Below are 23,355 nucleotides of genomic sequence, written 5' to 3'. Positions count from 1 at the left end.
GGGCAGATGGCTTGAGCTCAGGAGCTCCAGACCAGCCTGGGCAACAAAAAATTAGCTGGACATGGTAGCACATGCCTGCAGTCCCAGCAACTCTGGAGGCTGAGGTGGGAGGATCACCTGAGCCTGGGAGGTGGAGGCTGCAGTGAACTGAGGTCACACCACTGCACTCCAGCCTAGGTGACAGAGCAAGACCTCAAAACAAAACAAAACAAAACAAAACAAAAAAACAAAGAAAAAAAACAAGGCAGGATTTTGTAAATATCTCAAAATAGAAACTTTGAGGTTTTTTAAATGTTAGAGATGTTATCTGTAAAAGTTAGGACCTTGTGGCAGGGGCTATGTGACTTTTAAGCAATAAGCAGCTATAAGAAAGTGGGCTATAGGGTAAGCTGGTTAATGCTTAGCTATGCTTTACTTACAGCTTACACTCTTGTTAAAAACTTAGCAATTCAGCTTGATTAATTTTGTGAGGATGGCTTCAGTGTGAGCGAGACTGGAGGTGTGGGCAGGGGTGGTCCATGAAGGGCCTCAGAGACCTTGTTAAGGAGTTCTTCCTGTAAGCCAAACCCTTTTAGGATTGGAAAGAATCTTAGAGACTCTCTGGTTAAATACCCTATTTGACAGATGAGGAAACTAAGGCCTAGATATCTAATAATAAAACTCACCTTTTTACAATCACTTACCATGTGTCAGAGACCAGGCTATACACTCTGCTTTCTGCTTTCACCATATTTTGCCCTTAAAATATAACTGGCATTTAACATCTTATTTAATTTAAATTACCAGACTGACTTGATATGTGCCAAAAATATTTTCTCTTAATAATTAAAAAATTAATTAATTGAAGTAAAATTCACATAATGTAAACGTAACCATTTTAAAGTGGCCAGTTCTGTGGTATTCAGCACATTCATGGTGTTGTACAGCCACCACCTCTGTCTAGCTCTGAAAATTTCCATCACACCAAAGCCCTGCAATCCCTTACTCATTAGGTAGTTTTTCCCCATTTCCCTCTGCCCCCAGCCCCTGGCCACCACCAGTCAACTTTTTGTTTCTGTGGATTTATCCAATAATATGGATACACACAATATATGACTTTTTGTGTCTGGTGTGTTTCACTTAGTATATCTTTTTGAAATTCATCTATGTTTTATCATATATCAGTACTTCATTTATTTTTATGTCTGAATAACCATTCATTAAAGATACATATATAGATATACACAAATACCACAATTTGCTCATATATTCATTTATTAATGGATATTTGGGCTGTTTCCAACTTTTGCTTGCTGTGAATAGTGCTGCTGTGAACATGTGTGTGCATGTATTTGTACTTGTTTTAGTTATTTTGGGTATATAACTAGCAGTGGAATTGCTGGGTCATGTGGTATTTCTATGTTTAACTTTTTGAAGAACTGCTAAACTGTTTTTCATGGCACCTCAACCATTTTACATTCCCACCAGTAATGTACAAGGGTCCCGTGAATTTCCTGGCAGCAGGCCCAGGCCAGAGACCTCACGTGACTGTGAGGCTGGAGCAAAGCCGCCTGTGTACTGCCCCAGGCAGCTCTGGTCCTGTTCCTCTTTCCAAGTTTTTCAGTAGCAAACAGCCCTGTGTACTGGTTTTTCTCCCATTCTACATGTCCTTGGTTCCTTGGGATCCCTCTCGGGGCTGCATGAGCCAGGCACCAGGGGTCATGATGCTTCAGCCTATCCAGGCTGTGCAGGGAGAGCTCTCTCCTTCCTTTGACACTTAGAAGTCCTGTGTCAACAGTACCAGTTCTATGAGTGGGGCTGTCACATATGCAGACTCCTTTCTGACCCCCATACCAAGGAAGATGCCAAGGTGACAAGGGGAACAAACACACTGGCCTGGCAGTGCTGGAACAAACACACTGGCCTTAAGAATCGGGCTCAGCCTTAGCCTGGTGACCCTAAACAGCAATGGCAGGGTCTGGGTCAGCAAGACATAGCTGTCTCCATGCAATGTTGGAATGAGTGTCTCCAGTCTCTTATTGCTGATGGGAATCTTGTGAAAGGACCTGCATCTCCTGGACAAACCGAGATACCCATGGCAGTGCAGGCCCCACCGCCTGAAAAGCCATCACACTACTTGACTGACCACGTCAGCACGATGGATAAACCTCAAGCCTTTTAGGTTAACTCCTGTCTGCCACAGATTCTTGGGAAAAGATATCATCTTTCGAAATCCAGATTCACAGGCAGATGACAGTCCATGACCTGAATAACCTCTTAGTGAAGATTTTCAGATTCTCACCAGGAATTCAGATTTAGGCGGAGAAAGTTTTTTTTTTTTTTTTTAAATTTTATTTATTTATTTTTTATTATGACCTCTATCCAGGCCTTCTTTCCTTGGATGCAAAATCAGTGTGGTAGAAAGGAGAATGAACAACAAGCATATTGTGGTACTAGTGAAAGAAGCACCTACCATTTGGAAGCCCAAAGGGGAGTGTTTATTTTTTTAATTTTTATTTTCACTTGTAAAAATAAAATATTTAATTTATGATCTTGAAAAAAAAAAACCAAAAAAACAAAAACAAGAATTGCTGGGGTAATACATATGAGAACTGCTAGCATAGGACCTGAGACTTAGTAGGTGTTCAATAACTGTTCACCAAGTGAATACATATAGGAGGAGCTTCATAAAAATGTTGGTTCAATTCTCTACCTTTCCAGCTCCCAAATCTTGAAGAATGTTAAGTGTGAACACACTCAGTAGCTAAAGGAAAATTAAGATTTTCCCTTTTTTTTGAAAAATCTATTTTTTTTAAAAAATAGAATGAAGATATGATCTAATATTATATGACAAATCAGAAGCCTGTGAAACAGCCCCCTGATATCCTTCCTCTTACCCCTGGGGCTAGCTTTGAGGACATATGCTCCCTCTTTTACCCATAAGTTTGCTGCCCACCACTACTACCCTTTTTTGCCTTGTCTGCTGGGAACCTCAAGGCCAATGTAGCTCTCTTTGGCAGCATCTGGATTCATAGCAATCCTCTTCTCTCTTATTTGGTTCCTTAACTTTATTTGTTCGCATTTTGGTTCCTAGTGCACGTGCATCCTGTGTGTGTCCCGGGTGTGTGTGTAAGCTGCTTCAGAGCCTTTTTTGGGACGAAGGTAGAGAATAGGCCAAAAGAGGAGATTTGGAATGTTGACACATACTCCTGCCTTGCTGGTGGGGAAAGCGCCAGGAGGCTGCCCTTCGGTTTCTCTGAGAGGCTGGGGGAGGGGGAGGGGGCTGGGGCCACCTTTGTGGGGACAGAGCATGGAATTTAGTCAGCTCCCTCACACTGCTCAGAGTGACCTGGTTCAGACAATGGGGCCTTTCATGGGGCCTGGCCCACAGCTCCGGGGTGGGTGCAAGGCCCCTTCTCCCTGCCCGCCCCTGGGGCCCGCCTTCTAGTACCTTGTGAGAGGCAGGGGCGGGAGAGTGGGAGGAACAGGGGCTTTGCAGTTTTGCACCCTGGGTTTGAAGCCCTGCTCCATAATCACCGGCTTTTTGAATTCTCACAGAACCTCTCAAACAAGCTCGCAATTTTGCCCTGCACAGGGTTGCTGTGAGGCTCTGGTGAGCTCATGGGTAGAAAGCACTGTGGCAACAGTCTACTTTGAACTATGTTTGGGTCCCTCCCAGCTGTGTGTCTGTAGGAAGCACAGACTCAGCTTTGTAATGCTAATTGTAAGCACTCAATACATGTTAACCACAGGGTATATGTGTGCTAGGAGCTTCATATACTTGGTGTTGTTTAATTTCCTCTCTATGATGATTCTTGGAAGTGAGTATAATAATCCAATTTTTACAGACAGGAAACCGAGGCCCATAGAGGTGGAGCAGCTTGCTCAAGGTTATCCAAGTTAGTTGTGGAACTGGACTTGAACCCAAGCTAGGCTGATGCCCAAGGCCTGTGCATAGCCTGTGTCATGGTGGGTTACTCCAGAGGTCACCCAGGCCTGCTCCTCCCCTTCAGGGCAGGTAGGTCTCCTTTGCACCAGGCCTGTTGCTCCAGATGGAGCCTGCAGTCACTGTGATCGCAGCCGGCTTATCACTGTAGTCCATGCCTTCTCCAGGAGTCTTCCATGGTTTCTGGGGACCTCTTGGCCTGGCCCCCAAGCCCCTCTCCCTCTGTCTCTGCCCATCCGGGTATGTGGAGCATTTTCCCACCTGCTCTCATTTGCCCCAGTGTTCACATCACCTGAACCCTTTACCCTGACATTCCCATCACCTGAACCACAGCCGTTCTGTTTCTCCTTTTTGCTGTTCCTTATGGCCTCTCTGCACCTCAGACTTTCCTCCCACTGTGAGTCTCAGCTCTCAGGCCATTAGTCTTTTCCTTTCTGTCTTCCATGGGCATTTATTTAGCTCTGACTCTGTGCCAGGCCTGTGTCCCTGTCCTGTGGAAGCATCTGTCTGATGGGGGTGGCAACTATGAGGACAGTGACTACCCAGCTTGGTCAGTGCCGTGATGGAGATGGTGAGGCTGCAGGGGCATTGTAACTCTCCCTGGGGAAGAGAGACGCAGCATGAGGAAGGGCTCACTTAGCAGACGGGGAAGATAAAGGGATTCTAGGTGGAAGCGGCACCTTTGTGGTGGCGGAAGACAGCGGGAGTGAGAGTGGTGCTCTCAGGAAATGCATATGGTCTGGAGCTGAGAGAGTGGCTGCTAGGGTGAGTGGCAGGAGCTACAGTGGCTGGTTCTTGATCCTGAGAGCAGTGGGGAGCCATCAAAGAGTCTTGAGCAGGGGAAGTACCTGGTGAGGCTTGCTCTTTAGAAAGGTCTGTGTGTGCCTAAGGGGCAGAGCAAAGTCCCATGGGGTGGAGTTATGAGGACCAGGTCTCCCCGAAAGGCAGGACGTAGTAAGCAGTAGTTGTTGAGTTGGATTTGCTTTTTGGAAGGATCCCTCTGGTGCTGTGTGGAGGCTGGAAGGAGTTAGACCAGAGGCCTGTTTAAGGTCGAATCATTGGGACTTGGATACTGGGCAGAGGGAGGATACCAAGGTGAAGCCTTGGGCCTGTTTCCAGCCCCAGTAGCCTGCGGGCCTGTTGTCAACTTGCCTAGAAGGAGCCATGACCCAGGGGGGCTTATCTTGGCCCCCCCACAGCTGGGTGGCCCTGGGCCAGCTTTTCCCTCTGTGCCTTAGTCCCCCAGGCTGTGAAGGGATTGGGTGAGGGGGTCTCTCCTGCCCTGACCCCGCAGGTCTGTAACATGACTCTGGCTCAGGAGGAGGGACACAGAGCCCATGGTGTGGCAAGCTGAGGCCTAGTCTAGCATGATCAACTCTGGCCAGGTCTGCCAGGGCCTGGGGCCAGCACTTGGCACAGCTGCTGTCTGAGAGGGCGTGTCTCCGACCTCTGGGTGCCCTCCTACCCTTGCAGTAGTTCAGCCCCCGCCACCCTGGCAGCTCTCTTGGCTCAGCCTGCCTGTCCTCCCAGGCCATGACTCCATCCAGGGCCTCTGCTCTCCCTGTGACTGGCCCTGGGAGGAGTGGCCCAGCTCTGGAGCCCCATTGGCCAAACCTTGCCTGGGCTGCACACATCCCTGCCTCCCAGGCTGGCTGCCTGCCCACCTTGGGACTAAGAGGCCTGGCCTGGCCTGCCCTAATGTGGGCAGACTGCCTTGGAGCCCAAGGAAGGAGTGGAGTCTGAAAGGCTGTGCCTGGGGCCACCTGCTGCCCTGTCTCTGCCGCCTGTGCTCCAGCCCAGGGCTTCTGCACCCCTCTCTTTGAGGGGAGTGGTGGGGACAACAACTGCGAGGCTTGTCTCTCAGTGTGCTTCAGGGGCCCTGCTCAGAGGCGCACACAGTATTTCCATTCTGACAGGGTTCTAGAGCTTCCTCACTGGGAATCTCAGCTGGGTGTGCAAATTCCAGGCTGCGTTAGGTCCCAGACTCCTGGAACCAGGGGTACCTTAGGGACTAGCAATTCTCTGTCCTACCTGGTGAGTGACAGATGTAGCTTGGGAAGGGAGAGACCCTGCTCAGAATGACACAGCACCCGAGGGACACAGCTAGAATTTGAACTCAAGTCCGTCTCTGGTTGTCCCTCCACAAACCTTTGACAATGTCCTCCTGTGTGCCAGGCCCCTCTAGGCCCAATTTGTCGTTGTATTCTCCATGTTTGGCCCAGGGCCCCGTACGGGGGAAGTGTTTGGTGAATGAATAAGTGAATGAATGAACCAGTGAGCAGGGCACAGATCTTGGCTCCTATGGCATAGGGTCCAACAGAAAGGTAAGGACTCCTGATTCACAGAACAGGAAACAGGAGCGCATGGGAGGAGGGGTCGACCAAGTGAGAGGCAGAGAGAGGACCAGAGCTCAGGCATCATGACTGCTGGTCCAGGGCTGTGTCCATGTTCCCTTGTTGGTGAAATGGGTCAGTAGTTCTCATTCTCATCCTTGTGAGGACTCAGAAAGGTGGACGTGCCCAGGCTGGTAAAGCGGGGACATTGTGTGTGTGTCCAGACTGCCCAAAACCCCAGGCAGTGTACCCTAGGCGGTCTGCCCCAGGTGGTCTGCCCCAGGCAGTCTGCCCCTTTTGGTCTGCCCAGGTGCCCTCTGCAAGTGGGCATTGTCTCCCCATTTCCTCAGCTCTCTCTAGGGCTTCTTTCTGGAATTTCTTCCCAGTACCCCTGACTGTGGGAGGGGTTTGGGAAGAGTGTGGGCAAATGGAGTCTTGCCTACCTCCTCCCTCTACCCGCTCCCACACCCGGAAAGCCAGCCACCCGTATCCATGCAGGCCCCCAGTGCACCACCAAGCAGGAAGTGCCTTGGCAGTGGTTACCATGGCGACGGGTCCTGCTGCTTGAACCACATCAGCCTTCCAGCTACCTGTGAGAGCCTGTAAGCCAGGCAGCCTGGCACCCTGTAGGCCTCCACCCAGGCTGAGAGCTCCTGGGATGGCTGCCCTCCTGTCTCCCCTTGGTGCCCAGCCTCCTGCCCAGGGGCTCTTGGGAATAAACAGTGTTTCTGGGAACCCATAAGCCGTTCTGGGTCAGGCAGGCCTGGTTCAAATCCTGGTTCTACCACGTAGGGGTCAGTGACCTTGAACAAGCTACCTCGGTGCATTTGGAATTGATTGAATTAGCTACGGGAGGCTCATCGGTGGGAATTATCTATGGAGTATAGACCAGGTGCAAGAGCTGCCACGGCCATCATCCTGCAGCCGTGGCAGGCTCGCCATTGGGCCATGGTGCTCTTTGCCAGTACAGTCAAGCCCAGGCCCTGGACTCCTCATCTCAGCCCCAGGAGGCCCTGCAAGCAGTGTAGTATTGGGGGTAGGAGTTCAGACTGCAGCAGACCTCTGGGGTCACAGCTGAGCTTTGTCACTTACTTGGGCTCCTCATCTGTAGGATGAGGATAATAATGCATCTGTCTCATAGGTTTGTTGTGAGGATAAAATTGGATTAGTACACATATAGTGCTTGTAAAAATATGTGACACCTAAGTGCTATATAAACATTAGTGGCAACTGTCATCACCACCACACAATTGGCATTGGCCATGAGAATCGGAACCCATATGCCTGTCCCTCCTCATTTTTCTCACACATGCAGGTGTGCCCAGCTCTTGAGTTCATGGTCTACTTAGGGATGGCAGGCTGCTAGCCCCTTCCCTCTTCCTCCCTTCCAAAGGACTGATGGGCACACCCCACCTCTTCTGCCTGCAGAGTAAGACATGCTGGCTCCAAGCAGAAACCCCGGCTCTAATTCATGAGTTGGAGAATTTTCTCAGCCAGTTTTCCAGCTGGCAGCTGCTGTACCCAGCCCTGGATCAGACAGCTGGTCAGTGACTGCCCACGGCTCTCCCCGTCAATAGATCCAAGTGCTAGACATTAGCAGGCCACAGAGGCTGTCCTGATGGCCTCTGAAGATGGAGGGAGCCCAAGAAAGGAGCCCTTTGGGGATGAAATCAGAGCAGCTTCTTGAAACACTGTATTAGGAACAGTTCCCTGGGCTTGACCGCTAAGGAGCTCTCTAGGCCCCCCTGCACCGAGAGGGGACTCTTTCCAGAACGAAGGTAAATCTAAGGCAACACTTTAAAAAGTTGGCCCAGGAGCTGAAATGAGGACTGACTTCTCCGCATGGTTTTGTCTCCACTGCCCCACTCGGGTGCAAGGCCGTGTTCATGTGCAGTTCTTGGCCAAAAGGAAACTTGGCAGAAGCAGCATCCACAGATTCCCTGGGATCCAAGACCATGGGCTGCAGGGTGGTGACCACTCTCTCATTGGGGTCTGGTGGGAGGTGGCTCTAGGTACTCTCTTTCCCCCAGACCCTGAGTTCTCAGGGCTGGACAGACCTGGGAGACCCTGCAGCAAGCAGACCTCTCTGTCCCCATCTGTCCCCCAGGGGTTGGCCTCTGTGTTCTCCAGTCGCACATCCCGGAAGTCAGCCTCACATGCAGGGAACGACAGTGCCATGGCAGACGGCGAAGGATACCGGAACCCCACGGAGGTGCAGATGAGCCAGCTGGTACTGCCCTGCCACACCAACCAACGCGGCGAGCTGAGTGTCGGGCAGCTGCTCAAGTGGATTGACACCACGGCCTGCCTGTCCGGTGAGGCTGCGCTCCTCATGGCTCCCCACCTGCCCCTCAGGCCCATAGCAGGGGCTGTGCTTTCAGAGATGGTCACTGTCCACCTAAGTGCCACACTTGTTTCTCATCTTGGCCTTTGCTCATGCTGGTCCATCTGTCTGAAATGCCCTTTCCGACGTCTCGACGCTCAGCACAGCCCACCTCTCTCTTACTCAGACCCCCTCAGCCCTGAGTGTTGGTCCCAGGCCCTAAGTGCAGCCTTTCACATGGCAGCCTCAACACAGTGCAGCCTTTCACATGGCTGCTTCAGATTGGCTCGGAGATGCTGTTGAGCAAAGCCCATGACTGCCTGCCTTGCGGTGCTCCTTCCCTTGAGTTGAGGTGCACCAGACCGAGCCCATTTCATTTCATTCCTTTTGTTGCACCGGTGTTCTCCAACCCACAGAGCTCACAGCCTGGTGGGGTGGGGGTGGGGGACAGGCACGTGACCTGACTGTCCCCCAGCACTGTTTCAGAGGCCCTGACCCAGGCCTGGGGGCAGGGAAGGGATTCCTGAAGGGCTAAGGCACCTGAGTGGAGTCCTGAGGGTGAGAATGACTCAGGCAGGGAACAGGTGGTTGAAGGGACGGGGGCTCCAGAAGGCTGAGAAGCAGGCCAGTGTGGCATGATCACTCATTCAACAGCTACTTACTGAGTGTATACTATGTGCCAGACACTGTTCCAGGACTGGGGTACTGCAATGAACAAGACAGGCAAAAATCCTCGTCCTCAAGTAATTTACACTCTAGTGGGAGGAAGAGAAAATAGACATGCAAGCAGATATACAGAAAAGGGTCAAGGGTGGTGTCCATGGTGAGGGAGCGTAAGGAAGGGTGGTGGCATGATGTGGTGGGAGTTGTGGCCTTGACTTGGGCGGCTGGAGAAGCCTCTTGAGGAGGTACCATCTGAGCAGAAGCCTGTAGTGGGGGGAGGCTACTAATGTCTGGCTTTCTTCTCCTGACACCAGCGGAGAGGCACGCTGGCTGCCCCTGTGTCACAGCTTCCATGGATGACATCTATTTTGAGCACACCATTAGGTAAGTAGCCCCTCTGCGTTAGGGTCCTCTGGTCTCTCTCCCATCAGCCTGGGGCCCGTGCTCCTGACTCCCTGCCTGGTCAGCCTGTGTGCTGCCTGGAGCCTGACTCAACTGACTGAAAATGAGATGGGGGCAGCCTCTGGGGAAGCATGAACACCTCTGCAATGTTTCTGGGGGCTAGGAGTTGACCAGCTGTTCAGTGCGGTGGGTGGGTGGGTGTTCCCTCAGCCAGGGTGTGGCCGAGATAGCATTGTGGGGTGCTGCGTGACTTTGGGGAAGTCAATCTCTCTCTCTGGGCCTCAGTTTTCTCATCTGCAAAATGGAAGGGATTAGACTTAATCAGTGAATGCCTTTTTGAGCTTGGGCATTCTCTTTGGGTCCTTGGTCATTGGGCTATAGGGAGGCCCCTAGACAAGGTGCGTTGGCCAAGTCTGAGCCAGAAGCTTGGGCCATCAACCTCTGCTCACATACTTCCAGGGATGAGGAGCTCAGTACCTCAATAACAAAGTAGCCTTTTTTCTTTCTTTTTTTTGGAGAAGGAGTCTCCCTCTGTCACCCAGGCTGGAATGCAATGACATGATCTTGGTTCACTACAATCTCTGCCTCCCAGGTTTAAGCAATTCTTGTGCCTCAGCCTCATGAGTAGCTGGGATTACAGGTGCCTGCCACAAGGCCCAGCTAATTTTTTTGTATTTTTAGTAGAGTCGGGGTTTCACCATGTTGGCCAGGCTGGTCTCGATCTCCTGACCTTAGGTGATCCACTCGCCCTGGCCTCCCAAAGCACTGGGATTACAGGCATGAGCCACCGCACCTGGCCTTTTCTTTTCTTTTTTTTTTTATGGCTGTACAGAATAGAAGAATATTCATCACACACACTGGGCTTTGCCTCCCCATAGCTTTGCCCATAGATCCTGCTTCTGGGATCCAAGGAGCAGGCTGAGCCCTTGGCTCAGGACAGGCTGCAGGGCCACACACAGAGCTCTTGTCTCTGGACCTGATCCTAAACTCATTAGCACTACTAGGACGTCAAGTGCCAAGGGCTTATTTGGGACTCACTGGGTGCTCAGTGTGTCACCATTAAGGAAGAAGACTGGCCAGTCTCTGTACTCACTCATTCAGTCGTCAGTCATTCCCTCACCACACACTTAACATTAGATGAGCACCTTTTCCGGACCAGAGGCCTTGCTGAGACTGGGCATGCAAAGTCTACTGGAGCACAGCCTCTTCCCCGGAACTCCCAATCTTCAGGGGAGGCAGATGTAGGAACGTTATTCAATTCGCAGTGAGAAGTTCTGTGCAATAATGGGCTCTGGGCCAGGTGGGGTGGCTCACGCCTGTAATCTCAGCACTTTGGGAAGCCTAGGCAGGTGGATCACGAGGTCAGGAGTTCAAGACCAGCCTGGCCAACATGGTGAAACCCCATCTTTACTGAAAATACAAAAAACTAGCCGGGTTTGGTGGTGGGCACCTGTATCCGAGTAGCTGAGGCAGAGAATTGCTTGAATCTGGGAGGTGGAGGTTGCAGTGAGCTGAGGTCACACCACTGCACTCCAGCCTGCCAGCTTGGGCGAGAGGGCGAGCGAGCGAGCCTCTGTCTCAAAAAAAAAGGGCTCTGCTTTGTAATTTTTTTTCGTTGTTGTTGAGACAGAGTCTTGCTCTGTTGCCCAAACTGGAGTGCAATGATGTGATCTTGGCTCACTGCAACCTCCACCTCCCGGGTTCAAGTGATTCTCCTGCCTCAGCCTCTTGAGTAGCTGGGATTACAGGTGTGTGACACCACACCCAGCTAAGTTTTGTATTTTTAGGAGAGACATGGTTTCACCATGTTGGCTAAGCTGGTCTCGAACTCCTGACCTCAAGTGATCTGCTTGCCTTGGACTCCCAACGTGCTGGGATTACAGGCGTGAGCCACCCTGCCTGGCCTTCTTTGTAATACCTTTTATTTTAGAATAGTTCTAAATTCATAAAAACATTGTATCTCTAAAGATAGTACCAGGCCGGGTGCAGTGGCTTGTGCCCGTAATCCCAGAACTTTGGGAGGCTGAGACAGGCAGATTACTTGAGCTCAGGAGTTTGAGACCAGCTGGGCAACATGGCAAAAACCCTGTCTCTACCAAAAATTAGCTGGGCATGGTGATATACGCCTGTGGTCCCAGCTACTTGGGAGGCTGAGGTGGGAGGATCACTTGAGCCTGGGATGTAGAGGTTGCAATGAGCCAAGATCACACCACTGCACTCCAACTTGGGTGACGCAGTGAGACCCCATCTCAGGCTAAATAAAAAAATAAAAATAAAGATAGTACAGAGAGTTCCCATATACCCCACACCCAGGTGCCCCATGATTCACATCTTACATTTGTAGGGTACCTTTGTCACAATTACTGCACCAATACTGATACATTTTTTTGATACCTTTTAAAATATATTAACTTATTTGATCCTCAAAACAATACTATGTGGTCAAAGCTATTAGTATCCTCATTTTACAGATGAGGAAATGGAGGCACAGAGAAACGAAGTACCTTGTTGAAGGTGGTACATCTAATGGAGGACCCAGGATAGGCAGTATGGCCCCAGAGCCCTTGCTCTTAACCAGTGGGCTGTATTTCCTATATGTCTGGGGGTAGGTGTTGTGGCACTGAGGGTAGTCAAGGGGGGACTTCCTGGAGGAGGCATTTGAGCTGGCTTCAGTACTGTCAGCTCTGTACATAGTGATACTTTGAAGCCAGTGGAGCTGTGTCTGGGCCAGCTCCAGGTTCCCGTAGCCAGCACAAGTTCTTTTACTTAGGGGAGCAAGGAATAGAGAGGGCTAGGGGTACATGCACGATGGCTGGACCTGCTGCAGGGCACAGCGGAGTGAAGGTGAATCTGGGCGGAGGAGGCTGTGGGTGGAAGGGAAAGCCAGAGAGGATGCCGGGAAGAAGGACAAGCTGAGGAGGGGCCTGGAGCATGGTTGGTGGCCAGGGAAGGCCTGGACACACCTGAGGAAAGATTAAGAAGTTTTTTTGTTTCTTTGTTTCTGCTTTTGCCACTTAAAAATATTTCCAAATGTATCTCTAAGGGCTAAGAACTCTTTTTATATTTATTTATTTATTTATTTTTTGAGATGGAGTCTTGCTCTGTCACCCAGGCTGGAGTGCAGTGGCGCAATTTTGGCTCACTGCAACCTCTGCCTCCAGGTTCAAGCAATTCTCCTGTCTGAGTGTACCGAGTAGGTGGGATTACTGGTGCCCGCCACCAAGCTGGGCTAATTTTTGTATTTTTATTAGAGATGTGGTTTCACCATATTGGTCAGGCTGGCCTTGAATTCCTGACCTCAGGTGATCTGCTTACCTTGGCCTCCCAAAGTGATGGGATTACAGGTGTGAGCCACCATACCTGGCCCTCTTTTTTTTTTTTTTTTTGAGAGAGGGATTCTTTTTAAACAAAACCTTAACATTAACATCATTACCACATCTAAAAAATTAACAATAATTTTCACCAACATCACTAGTCAGTGTTCAAATGCCCAAACTGTCTCATGAATTTGTTATTTTGTTTGCTTTGCAGTTATTTATTTTTTCAAGATGGAGCATTGCTCTGTTGCCCAGGCTAGGATGCAGTGGCACCATCATAGCTCAATGTGGCCCTGAACTTCTGGGCTTAAGCGATCCTTCCACCTTAGCCTCCCTAGTAGCCGGGACTACAGGCATGTGGCACCATACCTGGCTAATTAAATTTTATTTTGTTATTATTTTGTTTTTGTAGAGACGTGGTGTTGGTCTCACTATGTTGATCAGGCTGGTCTCAAATTCCTAACTTCAAGTGATTCTCCCACCTCTGCCTTCTAAAGTATTAAGATAACAGGCATGAGCCACCACACCCAGCCTGCAGTTATTTTTTTATTCAAGTCAAGATGCAAATAATTGTAATTGGTTGCTTCTTAAATAAACTCTATAGGGAGGCCGAGGCCGGCGGATCATGAGATCAGGAGATCGAGACCATCCTGGCTAACATGGTGAAACTCCATCTCTACTAAAAATACAAAAAATTTGCCAGGCATGGTGGCGGGCGCCTGTAGTCCCAGCTCCTCGGGAGGCTAAGACAGGAGAATGGCATGAACCTGGGAGGCAGAGCTTGCAGTGAGCTGAGATAGTGCCACTGCACTCCAGCCTGGGCGACAGAGTGAGACTCTGTCTCAAAAAAACCCCCCAAAAACCAAAAAACTCTATAGATACCCACCAATCCTCCACCAGCTCTCTGGCACGCTCTGTCTCTCTCTCAAAATGTATTTGTTGAGGAAAGCTGGCCATTTGACCTCTAGAGTCCTTCATCATCTGGGTTTTCTGTTTGAATTTCTGTGGTACAATTAACATGTTCCTCTGTCTCCTAAGAGTAAATTGGTCCTAGGGAAGGTCTTGATGGAGGTCAGATTTGTTTATAGGGGGTTGCTTGTCTGCATTGTGAAGAACACCTGGAGGGGTGTCCGGGAACTCCGGGGCCCCTGAGGAGGCTGGGCAGTGGCCCTGGGGAGGGATATGATTTGGGCCTGAGCTGTGGGGACAGAGGGCAGTCAGGAAGGAGGAGGAGCTTAGCAACCTAGATGGGTGTCTGGTTGACTTTGGGGGAAGGTAGAGAGAGAAGGAGGGAGAGGAGGAAAAATCACAAATTCCTCTCAGCACCAGAGAAAATAGACTTTTATTTTTATTTGGGGGACCACAGAAATTTTTTGCCCTAATGTTTGATCATGAAAGCTTTCAAACATATAGAAAAGTTGAATAGTACAATGATCACCACCACTGAGACCCAATAATTAACATTTTTCTAAATTTGCTTTATCTATGTATGGACAAATAAATAAATACATATACTTTTTTTCTTGTTAAGAGACAAAGTCTCACTCCGTCACCCAGGCTGGAATGCAGTGGTGCAATCTTGACTCATGGCAACCTCTGCCTCCTGGGTTCAAGCGATTCTTGTGACTCAGCCTCCCAAGTAGCTGGAATTACAGGTGTGCCCTACCATGCTTGGCTTATTTATTTATTCATTTATTTTTGTAGTTTTAGTAGAGTTTCATCATGTTGGCTAGGCTGGTCTCGAACATCTGAACTCAGGTGATCTGCCTGCCTTGGCCTCCCTAAGTGCTGGGATTACAGATGTAATATATATACACTTTCTCTCTCTCTCTCTGCTAAATGATTTGAAAGTGAGATGCAGACATCGTGATGCTTCATCTGTCACTATGTCAGCATAGATCTCCTAAAAATGACCCTCCCCTCCGTGATCATTAGTGTTACTAAAAAAATGAACAGGAATCATATCAACAAATGTCTGGCAAATGTGAGCTTGTGGTATTTATTGAGCTCCTGCTGTAGGCCAGGCCTGGTGCTTGGCTGAGTCCCACTGTCTCTCACTTGACCCTCAGAACCACAGGCAGTACTTTACACAGGAGGAAAGGGACTCAGAGAGGCAAAGTGACTCACCCAAGGTCACACAGCTCTGTAGTGTGATGGTCAAGGTGGAGCTTGACTGGAACGCAGGCCTGTGTGGCCATTCCCACTGCGTTCATGGTGGCCCCTTGACCAGCAGGCCCCTTGGAATGGACCATTCCTAGACTTGGCCAGGAGACTGTCATTTGAGAAAGAAGTCGGCATGGCACTCTCCATGTTCATGAGCCAAGGCTGACGAACCTTGAAAGTGAAAGGACCTGCTGGAGATCACACAACCATTGAATGGGGCCAGCCTTTAGCCTCCTGCCCCTCCTCCCCACAGTCCATCAGCTGGGCACCCTCTGCCGCCTCCATGAGGCACGGCCCAGGCTAGGAGGCTCGCCTGGGGATTCATTTGGATGTGGGGATCATTCTAGAAGGACAGGTTGCAACTGGAAAGAGTGGGGCTGGTGCAGTCAACAGAGTCAGTCTGGAAGCCTGGTGCTGCCAGTTTTTAGCTTGGTGACCTTGGGCAAATGACTTCACCTCTCTAATGCTCAGTTTCTCCTAAACCTACCTGCCAAGCTTATTCTGAGGCTCCAATGGGGCAGTGCACAGTGCCTGGCACCTAGCAGGCATTCTTTAAATGTTTCCATTTCTCTCCCCACCCTTTGTTTATAGCATCTTGCCCTCACTAGACATTCAGTACATGTGGAATGCGTTAATTCAGTCAGCTACCCTTTATGGGACACCTACCCTGTGCCATGTGCTAGGCCTTGGAGAGTCAATGGGGAGCAAAACACATGGCCCTTACCCTAGTAGAGCTTAAGAATTGTGGGGGACAGAGGTCAGTCTGCCAGGAGAGTGCTGCAGGGTGGGCCTCTGCAGGGCCTCTGTTGGTGGGTGGGCCTCTGCAGGGCCTCTGTTGGTGGGTGGGCCTCTGCAGGGCCTCTGTTGGTGGGTGGGCCACTGCAGGGCAGGGAGGGCTCCCCTGAGGAGGGGACCACTGAGCCAAGTGCAGAAAGAAGCACAGGCATTAATTGGACAATAGGGAGTAGGGAACGGGGGAGCAGATGAGTGCAATCATGCTACTTCTCTCTGCCTCAGCTTCCCCATCTGTGAAATGGGGTGCTGACACTATCTTGCTGGCTGGCTTTGAGGACTTGGTGACATCGCAGATGTGAATATGCCCTGCAAACCATAAAGTTCTCCTGCCAGCTCCCCACAAGAGAGGCGCTGCAAGTATCTGAGGCCCCTGTTCCTCACTCTGGCCCCTCTGGAAGGCTCACCTCCTGCTTTCCTCTCCCCAGTGTTGGACAAGTGGTGAATATCAAGGCCAAGGTGAACCGGGCCTTCAACTCCAGCATGGAGGTGTGTGGGGTGGGCACTGCTTGGGAGTGGGTGCGTGGGTGGGTCCTCTACCTCCTCTATCCATTCTTCTCCCTGTAGCCCAGGGCCACTCACCCTCGCAGGGCCCTGATTAGAACAGCAGAGTTCTGTAATGATTGGCAGAGCAAGGGGAATCCCAAGGATCTTCCTGTTCCAAATCCCGTAACACAGACAGGAAAATCGAGGCCCGGGAGGGGAAGGGACTTGTCCCAGGTCACTGAGCTACACAGATTCCAGCATGTGACTTGACTTCCAGGCCCCTGAGTCTTCACATCCAGCCTCCGCAGCCTAGTGTTTGTGGGAATGGAGGGAAGGCAGCAGGAGCACCTGATCTTGGAGGAGGAGCTGGGGCAGGAGCGTGCTGGGTTGGCCCATGAGCTTGCCTCCCACAGCCCGTCTCCACATCTGCAAAAGGGAACGTGATTCCTATGTGGCAGGGTTGTCGAGTTAATGGACTGCTGGTGATGCCCAGGGCTCTGTGAGCTGCGGGGGAGGGCTCTATTTCCTGGCTATGGACTTCAGGCCCAGGCAACTTCACCAGCTGGGCCCGTGGTTCCTGACGGAGCACTGAGGCTGGGTGACGTAGTCCTGAGTATGCCTCTGGGCACCCCATAAATGCTCAGGTACTCCCAGGTGCCTGTTCTTGATCTTTTATTTTTATTTTTATTATTTTTTTGAGATGAGATCTTACTCTGTCACCCAAGCTGGAGTGCAGTGGTGCAATCATAGCTCGCTGTAACCTCGAACTCCTGGGCTTTAGCAATATTCCTGCCTCAGCCTCCTGAGTAGCTGGGACTACACACATGCGCCACCACACCCAGCTAATTTGTGTGTGTGTGTGTGTGTGTTTTTTTTTTCTTTTTTTTTTTTTGCAGAGACAGGAGTCTCACTGTGTTGCCCTGGCTTGTTTTGAACTCCTGGCCTCAAGTGATACTTCCACTGCAGCCTCCCAAAATTCTAGGATGACAGGCCATTGAGACTGGCCTATCCTTTAAATGTAGCCAACATTCTACCTATAGTAAGCCCTGTTGTAGACATAGTCTCATTTTAATCCTCTCAACAATCCCACAAGGGTAGGTCTGATCACTCCCACCTTGTAGATGAGGAAACTGAGGCCCAGAGAAGGGAAGTGTTTTGCCCAAGGTTTCCCGGGGACCCAAGGGCAGAGTCAAAACCTACCTCAGATCTCTGGCCTCCCAGACCTGGTAGGTGGTGCAGAAACTCCGGAGGCCTGGGCTGGGCTGGGACTTGCTGTCTGGCGGAGCTGCGGGCCTTCTCGCTGGTGAGTGCAATGTTGTCCCTCATTCCTTCGCCCTTACTGTTCCTCTCCAGGTGGGCATCCAGGTGGCCTCGGAGGACCTGTGCTCTGAGAAGCAGTGGAATGTGTGCAAGGCCTTGGCCACCTTCGTGGCCCACCGAGAGATCACTAAGGTAACTGGGTGCACCTGGCTGCTGGACGCTGCTCAGCGACCTGGGCACCTGCCATGGCAAGTCTGGATCAGGGTGGTGAGGTTGGGGGTTGGCAGAGGGGATGGGGAGGGACACAGCAGGAATCCACAGCTCCCAGAGGAAGGCCCACCCCCCATTGCATTCGGACCCCCAGCCACCTCCCTACTCCTTTCCCCCACCTCTCCCTGTGCTTCTCCAGCGAAGATTCTTCTGGTCTCACCATTCTGCATGTCCTACAGTGACACTCCCTATCCTCTGAGCCTTTGCCCAAGGAAGGGACCTGGGTGGGAGCTGGAGGATGAATATGTGTCAGGTCATCGTGGAGGCAGGAAGATGGGGCAAAGAGGGAGGAAGCCTTGGAACTGAGCAGCAGCCCAGGCCTGCCGTGTGCTAGCCTTGGGCATGGGATGGTGCTGGGGACAGGCCCTTGTGCTATTTCAGGAGACTTGCCCTGAGTGTCCCCCACCCTGTCCCCTGGCCGACAGGTGAAGCTGAAGCAGATCACGCCACGGACAGAGGAGGAGAAGATGGAGCACAGTGTGGCGGCCGAGCGCCGGCGCATGCGCCTTGTCTATGCGGACACCATCAAGGATCTCCTGGCCAACTGCGCCATTCAGGACGGTGAGCAGCTGCCAGCCGTGCATGGGGAGGGTAGCTGGAGTCCTGCATGGCCTCTCTGCCCCGGGCCCCCACTGGGCAGAGGCAGGAAGGGAGGCTCCGGGGACTTCCACCCACTGGTGGCCCTGGGCCTCTCTAGCCCTCTTGGTCCCGAGGTCTCCTCTAGGGAAAGGGAGTGTTTGGGCCTCTCTACCAGCTCCCAGGAACCATGAAGCTGCAGTTAGGTCATGTGGAAATCCCTTTTTTGTCCACAAAACACATTTGGGTCTCCAGAAGCCAAGGTGTTTGGGAAGATAGTATCGAGCTACACCTTGAAGACTCTGTAGGATTTTTTAAAAAGCATATATATATGCTTATGTATATGCATCTATAAAAAAAGCATATACAGGCCGGGCGCAATGGCTTATGCCTGTAATCCCAGCACTTTGGGAGGCCGAAGTGGGTGGGTTGCCTGAGGTCAGGAGTTCAAGACCAGCCTGGCCAACATGGTGAAACCCCGTCTCTACTAAAAATACAAAATTAGCTGGGTGTGGTGGCAGGCACCTGTAATCCCAGCTACTTGGGAGGCTGAGGCAGGAGAATCGCTTGAACCTGGGAGGTGGAGGTTGCAATGAGCCGAGACTGTGCCATTGCACTCCAGCCTGGGCAAAAAGAGCAAAACTCTGTCTCAAAAAATAAAATAAAATAAAATAAAAAGCATATAAAAAACATACGTAAAAAGCATATATATATGCTTATGTATATGTGTGTGTGTATATATGCATACACACATAAGGTGTGTGTATATAAAGATATAAAATAAAAAGCAAGACTCCTTTCTATCCCAGAATCTAGGTCCTCTCCCCAGAAGCAACTACTATTACCCATTTTAGGGTATCTTTCCAGAAGTATTCCCTGCATATCTAAGCATAGCATGTATTATTTAGCCCCTGAAAAGGGGCATTCAGTACATACTGTTCTGTATCTTGTAGTTCCCCTTAGAAATATATCTTGGGGGTTGTTCTATACCAGTACAGAAAGATCTACTTTGGATTGGGTGGGATTTTGACAGGTGGGATATAAGGAAGGGTTCTTGACAGAGGGCACAGCCTGGGCAAAGGCCCAGAGGGGAGACCTTGGACTTGTTTACTCATCTCCAGAATGTTCAAATTTGGGTCTTCCTTGAAACCAAAAGCAGGCGACTTTAGGAGAAAATCTCCTCGGAGTGGGGAGAGAGCAGGCAGAACTTGCAAAGCCCAGTGGAAGCAGCAAGCTGTGCCCTGAGTTCCACGTGCCCTGGTTATGCTGGGCTTGGAGGCTGGAGCTGGGGAGGCCCAGCTCTTCCTACAGTCATCAAGTCCCCCTTGATCCATCCATCCCCTTGCAGCCTTCCTAAATATCTTCTGTCCTAACAGCCCTCCCACCTAAGAATCAGCTCAAGTGCCTTTGCCTGGCACTGGGCCTTCTGGCTGGCCACTCAGCTTCACTGGGTACTGTCTCTTGACCCACTGCAGCTCCTGCTAAGCCACAGGCCCCATTGCCCTGTGAATACCCTCCCCGTCCTGTCTCCAGACCTTGGCTCAGGCCACCCTCAACTTCCCCTCCTGTCTGCCCTGACCCTGTCTGTGGCATCTCTGAGAGTCTGCAAGCCAAGCCAAGGGCAATGCGAGCTCTTTGATGGACCCTCCCTGAAGAAGTCTCTCCATGGGAGATGGGAGACAAATGACACCACCTTGGATTTGGTGGAGCATGCCAGCATCTGCTGCCCTGAAGCCCAAGGCCCCATTCACTGCCTGGCCTCTCCTACTAAGGATATCCTAATGCCGTTGCTGCCAAGGATACCAGGGCAGAGGGCGGGGAAAACCCGTCCTTTTTGAGAGCATATTTACTGGAGCCAAGCACTTTGTGATTATTATTATTTTTTGAGACAGAATCTCACTCTGTCACCCAGGCTGGAATGTAGTGGTGTGATCTCGGCTCACTGCAACCTCTGCCTCCCAGGTTCAAGTGATTCTCATGGCCCAGCCTCCAGAGTAGCTGGGATTACAGGCGCCTGCCACTATGCCCAGCTAATTTTTTTGTGTTTTAGTAGAGACAGAGTTTCGCCATGTCGGCCAGGCTGGTCTCGAACTGCTGGCCTCAAGTGATCTACCCGCCTTGGCCTCCCAAAGTGCTGGGATTACAGGCATGAGCTATTACGACTGGCCTTGAGTCAAGCACTTTGTGACAACAATAACATTTCATCTTCACACAGTCCTGTTGGGTCAGCGTTCACATCTGCCTTTACAAATGAGGCAACTGAGGCTCAGAGGGATTACTCGATTTGCCCACTGCCATGCAGGCAGTCTGGAGTGGAGCTGAGACTCAGACCAGCTGTCTTGTCTCAGAGCTGGTGATGGGTCCACGGCACTGAATGGGCTCATCTCTCACCCAGGGCCACCCTCTGCCTCATGTGCACTTGGTGCCGAATAAATAAAAGAACCTGAGTGGGGTGGAGTGGTGGGGGTCTCCGGGCTGCCTGTGGGGAGGGGCTGCCCTTGGGAATGTTCTCACCTCCCCGCTTCCCTCCCTCACCCCATCCCTGGTCAGATCTGGAGAGCAGAGACTGCAGCCACATGGTGCCGGCTGAGAAGACTCGTGTGGAGAGCGTGGAGCTGGTCCTGCCTCCCCATGCCAATCACCAGGGCAACACCTTTGGGGGCCAGATCATGGCCTGGATGGAGAATGTGGCCACCATTGCAGCCAGGTGAGGGCAGAATGTACTGCCTCTGCCTCCCCTCCTTTCTCCTCCTCCTCCCCTTGGCCACCTCCCTCTGGAGGGGAAACCCCAGCTTAGGGTTGGCATTCAAGGCTTCAGAAGCTTGGCTGTTCCAAATCAGATAAAGAATTTTTGTGAACTGACTATTTCTTGTTCTACTCAAAAAGCTCTCATCTTTTACGTGGGAAACAACAGCTCTCTTGGCCTGGCACTAGATCCTCCCCTTGATCTGGCCCTACCTGTACTCCTTCTAGTATCTATGTTCCCTTCACATCAAGCCATTTGCTGCTCTGTGTTGCCATCCTCCACTTTCCCAGCCCCTGCCTTTGCCCCTGGTGTAGGCTCCTGCTGTGTTTCCCCTACTCTTCTTTGTCTGCTAATATCCTGCCCACTTCCTCCATAAAGCCATCTCTCACTGTTCCCTTCCTCCAAGGGGTGAAAATTGTTTTCTCTCCTATAACCTCTGTGCCTGTCTGGGGCTTGTTCTACCCTAAATATCAGGGTGTTTTTTATAGTTATGGTAACTGACCTTCACTAATTGACACTCTCACACCTCCATGACTTTGCTTTTGCTGTTCCCTTTACCAGGAGGGCCCTTCCCAACCCATGCCCTTCCCAGCCAGGCGGATTCCTCCTTATTCTTTAGAGCCTGGCTTCGATGGCCCCTCTTCCAGTTTAACCTGTGGGAGACAGTGCATAAGCAATGCTCTTTTGGGCAGCCTTGGCTATAAGTGCAGGAAGATCCCAGAGGAGGGTAAGAGGCTGATGGTCAGGGAAGGCTGCCTGGAGGAAGAACACTTCAGCTGGGCCTTGAATGCCAAGTAGCTTTGGGTTAGGGGAGGGCTTCTAGATAGTAGGAACAGCAGCTACCAAGGTGTAAAAGTTGGAAGGAAAATGGGAAAGGGGTTTACCCCAAACCCTGCTTTCTTCTGTCTCCTCAAACTTGGCTCCTTTCCCACCGTGCATAGACCTCAGTATTCTAAGCTATGAAATGAGACTTCAGTTCTGTGCCTCTGAGCAGAACTGCCACTGGTTTGGGTGGCAGTAGGTGGATCAGAATGTGTAGTTCCAGGCTGGGTCTGGGGATGGGACTAGGGTAGAAGGCCGGCCCAAGCTGGCCTAGTGTGGTGGCTCATGCCTGTAATCCCAGCACTTTGGGAAGCCGAGGCCACTTGAGGTCAGGAGTTCAAGACCAGGTTGGCAACGAGGTAAAGCCTCATCTCTACTAAAAATACAAAAATTAGCCAGGTGTGGTGGTGTGTGCCTGTAGCCTCAGTTACTTGGGAGGCTGAGATGGGAGAGTTGCTTGAACCCGGAAGGTGGAGGTTAGAGTGAGCCAAGATGCACCAATGCATTCCAGCCTGGGCAACAGAATGAAACCCTGTCTCAAAAAAAAAAAAAAAAAAAAAAAAAAAAAAAAAAAAAGGCCGGGTGCAGTGGCTCATGCCTGTAATCCCAGCACTTTGGGAAGCCAAGGTGGGTGGATCACCTGAGGTCAGGAGTTTGCAACCATCCTGGCCAACATGGTGAAACCCCGTCTCTACTAAAAATACAAAAAATTAGCCGGACATGGTGGTGGACGCCTGTAATCCCAGCTACTCAGGAGGCTGAGGCAGGAGAATTGCTTGAACCTAAGAGGCAGACGTTACAGTGAGCCGATACTATGCCATTGCACTCCAGCCTGGGCAATAAGAGTGAAACTCCGTCTCAAAAAAAAAAAAAAAAACCTGGCCCAAACTAGTGGCTAAAGCACTGAGGGCATTCCTTCTGTCTCCCCCTCCAAACCTCCTCAGTCGGCTCTGCCGTGCCCACCCTACGCTGAAGGCCATTGAGATGTTCCACTTCCGAGGCCCGTCCCAGGTCGGCGACCGTCTGGTGCTCAAAGCCATCGTGAACAATGCCTTCAAACATAGGTGAGGGTCTGGGATGGGCGCGGCCAGTGCCATTCGGGGCTGAGGGCTCTTTCTGACCCTAGAAAGGACCCTACTGCAAACCGTCCAGGAGCCCTTTGGCCTGCAGACAGGGTCTAAATCCTCGCCCGGCTCCTGGGTTCCTTCACTGTCTCTGAAATTCAGCTTTGATGTTCCCTTCTTGGAAGCCTTCCCTGGGTCCCAGTCCTGCCTATC

At 51.1% G+C, this 23,355-nt stretch overlaps 1 protein-coding gene across 3 annotated transcripts in view; it reads left to right on the top strand.

Moving 5' to 3' along the window:
• LOC105495107 (acyl-CoA thioesterase 11) overlaps nt 1-23,355 on the top strand; it is a 59,445-nt gene that overhangs the window by 26,675 nt on the left and 9,415 nt on the right. For all 3 annotated transcript variants that reach the window (XM_011764314.3, XM_011764312.3, XM_011764311.3), the window contains exons 2-8: nt 8,366-8,573; nt 9,559-9,628; nt 16,347-16,407; nt 17,758-17,856; nt 18,360-18,495; nt 21,061-21,217; nt 23,023-23,142. In XM_011764314.3, the coding sequence (XP_011762616.1) occupies nt 8,435-8,573; nt 9,559-9,628; nt 16,347-16,407; nt 17,758-17,856; nt 18,360-18,495; nt 21,061-21,217; nt 23,023-23,142 (782 nt within the window). In that variant the 5' untranslated portion in view covers nt 8,366-8,434. The remainder of the gene's footprint in view (nt 1-8,365; nt 8,574-9,558; nt 9,629-16,346; nt 16,408-17,757; nt 17,857-18,359; nt 18,496-21,060; nt 21,218-23,022; nt 23,143-23,355) is intronic.

Source organism: Macaca nemestrina, chromosome 1 (genome assembly GCF_043159975.1).
Source record: "Macaca nemestrina isolate mMacNem1 chromosome 1, mMacNem.hap1, whole genome shotgun sequence".
NCBI classification, from domain to species: Eukaryota; Metazoa; Chordata; class Mammalia; order Primates; family Cercopithecidae; genus Macaca; species Macaca nemestrina.
The sequence above is the reverse complement of the archived record's forward strand: the minus strand, read 5'-3'. Positions and strand labels throughout refer to the sequence as shown.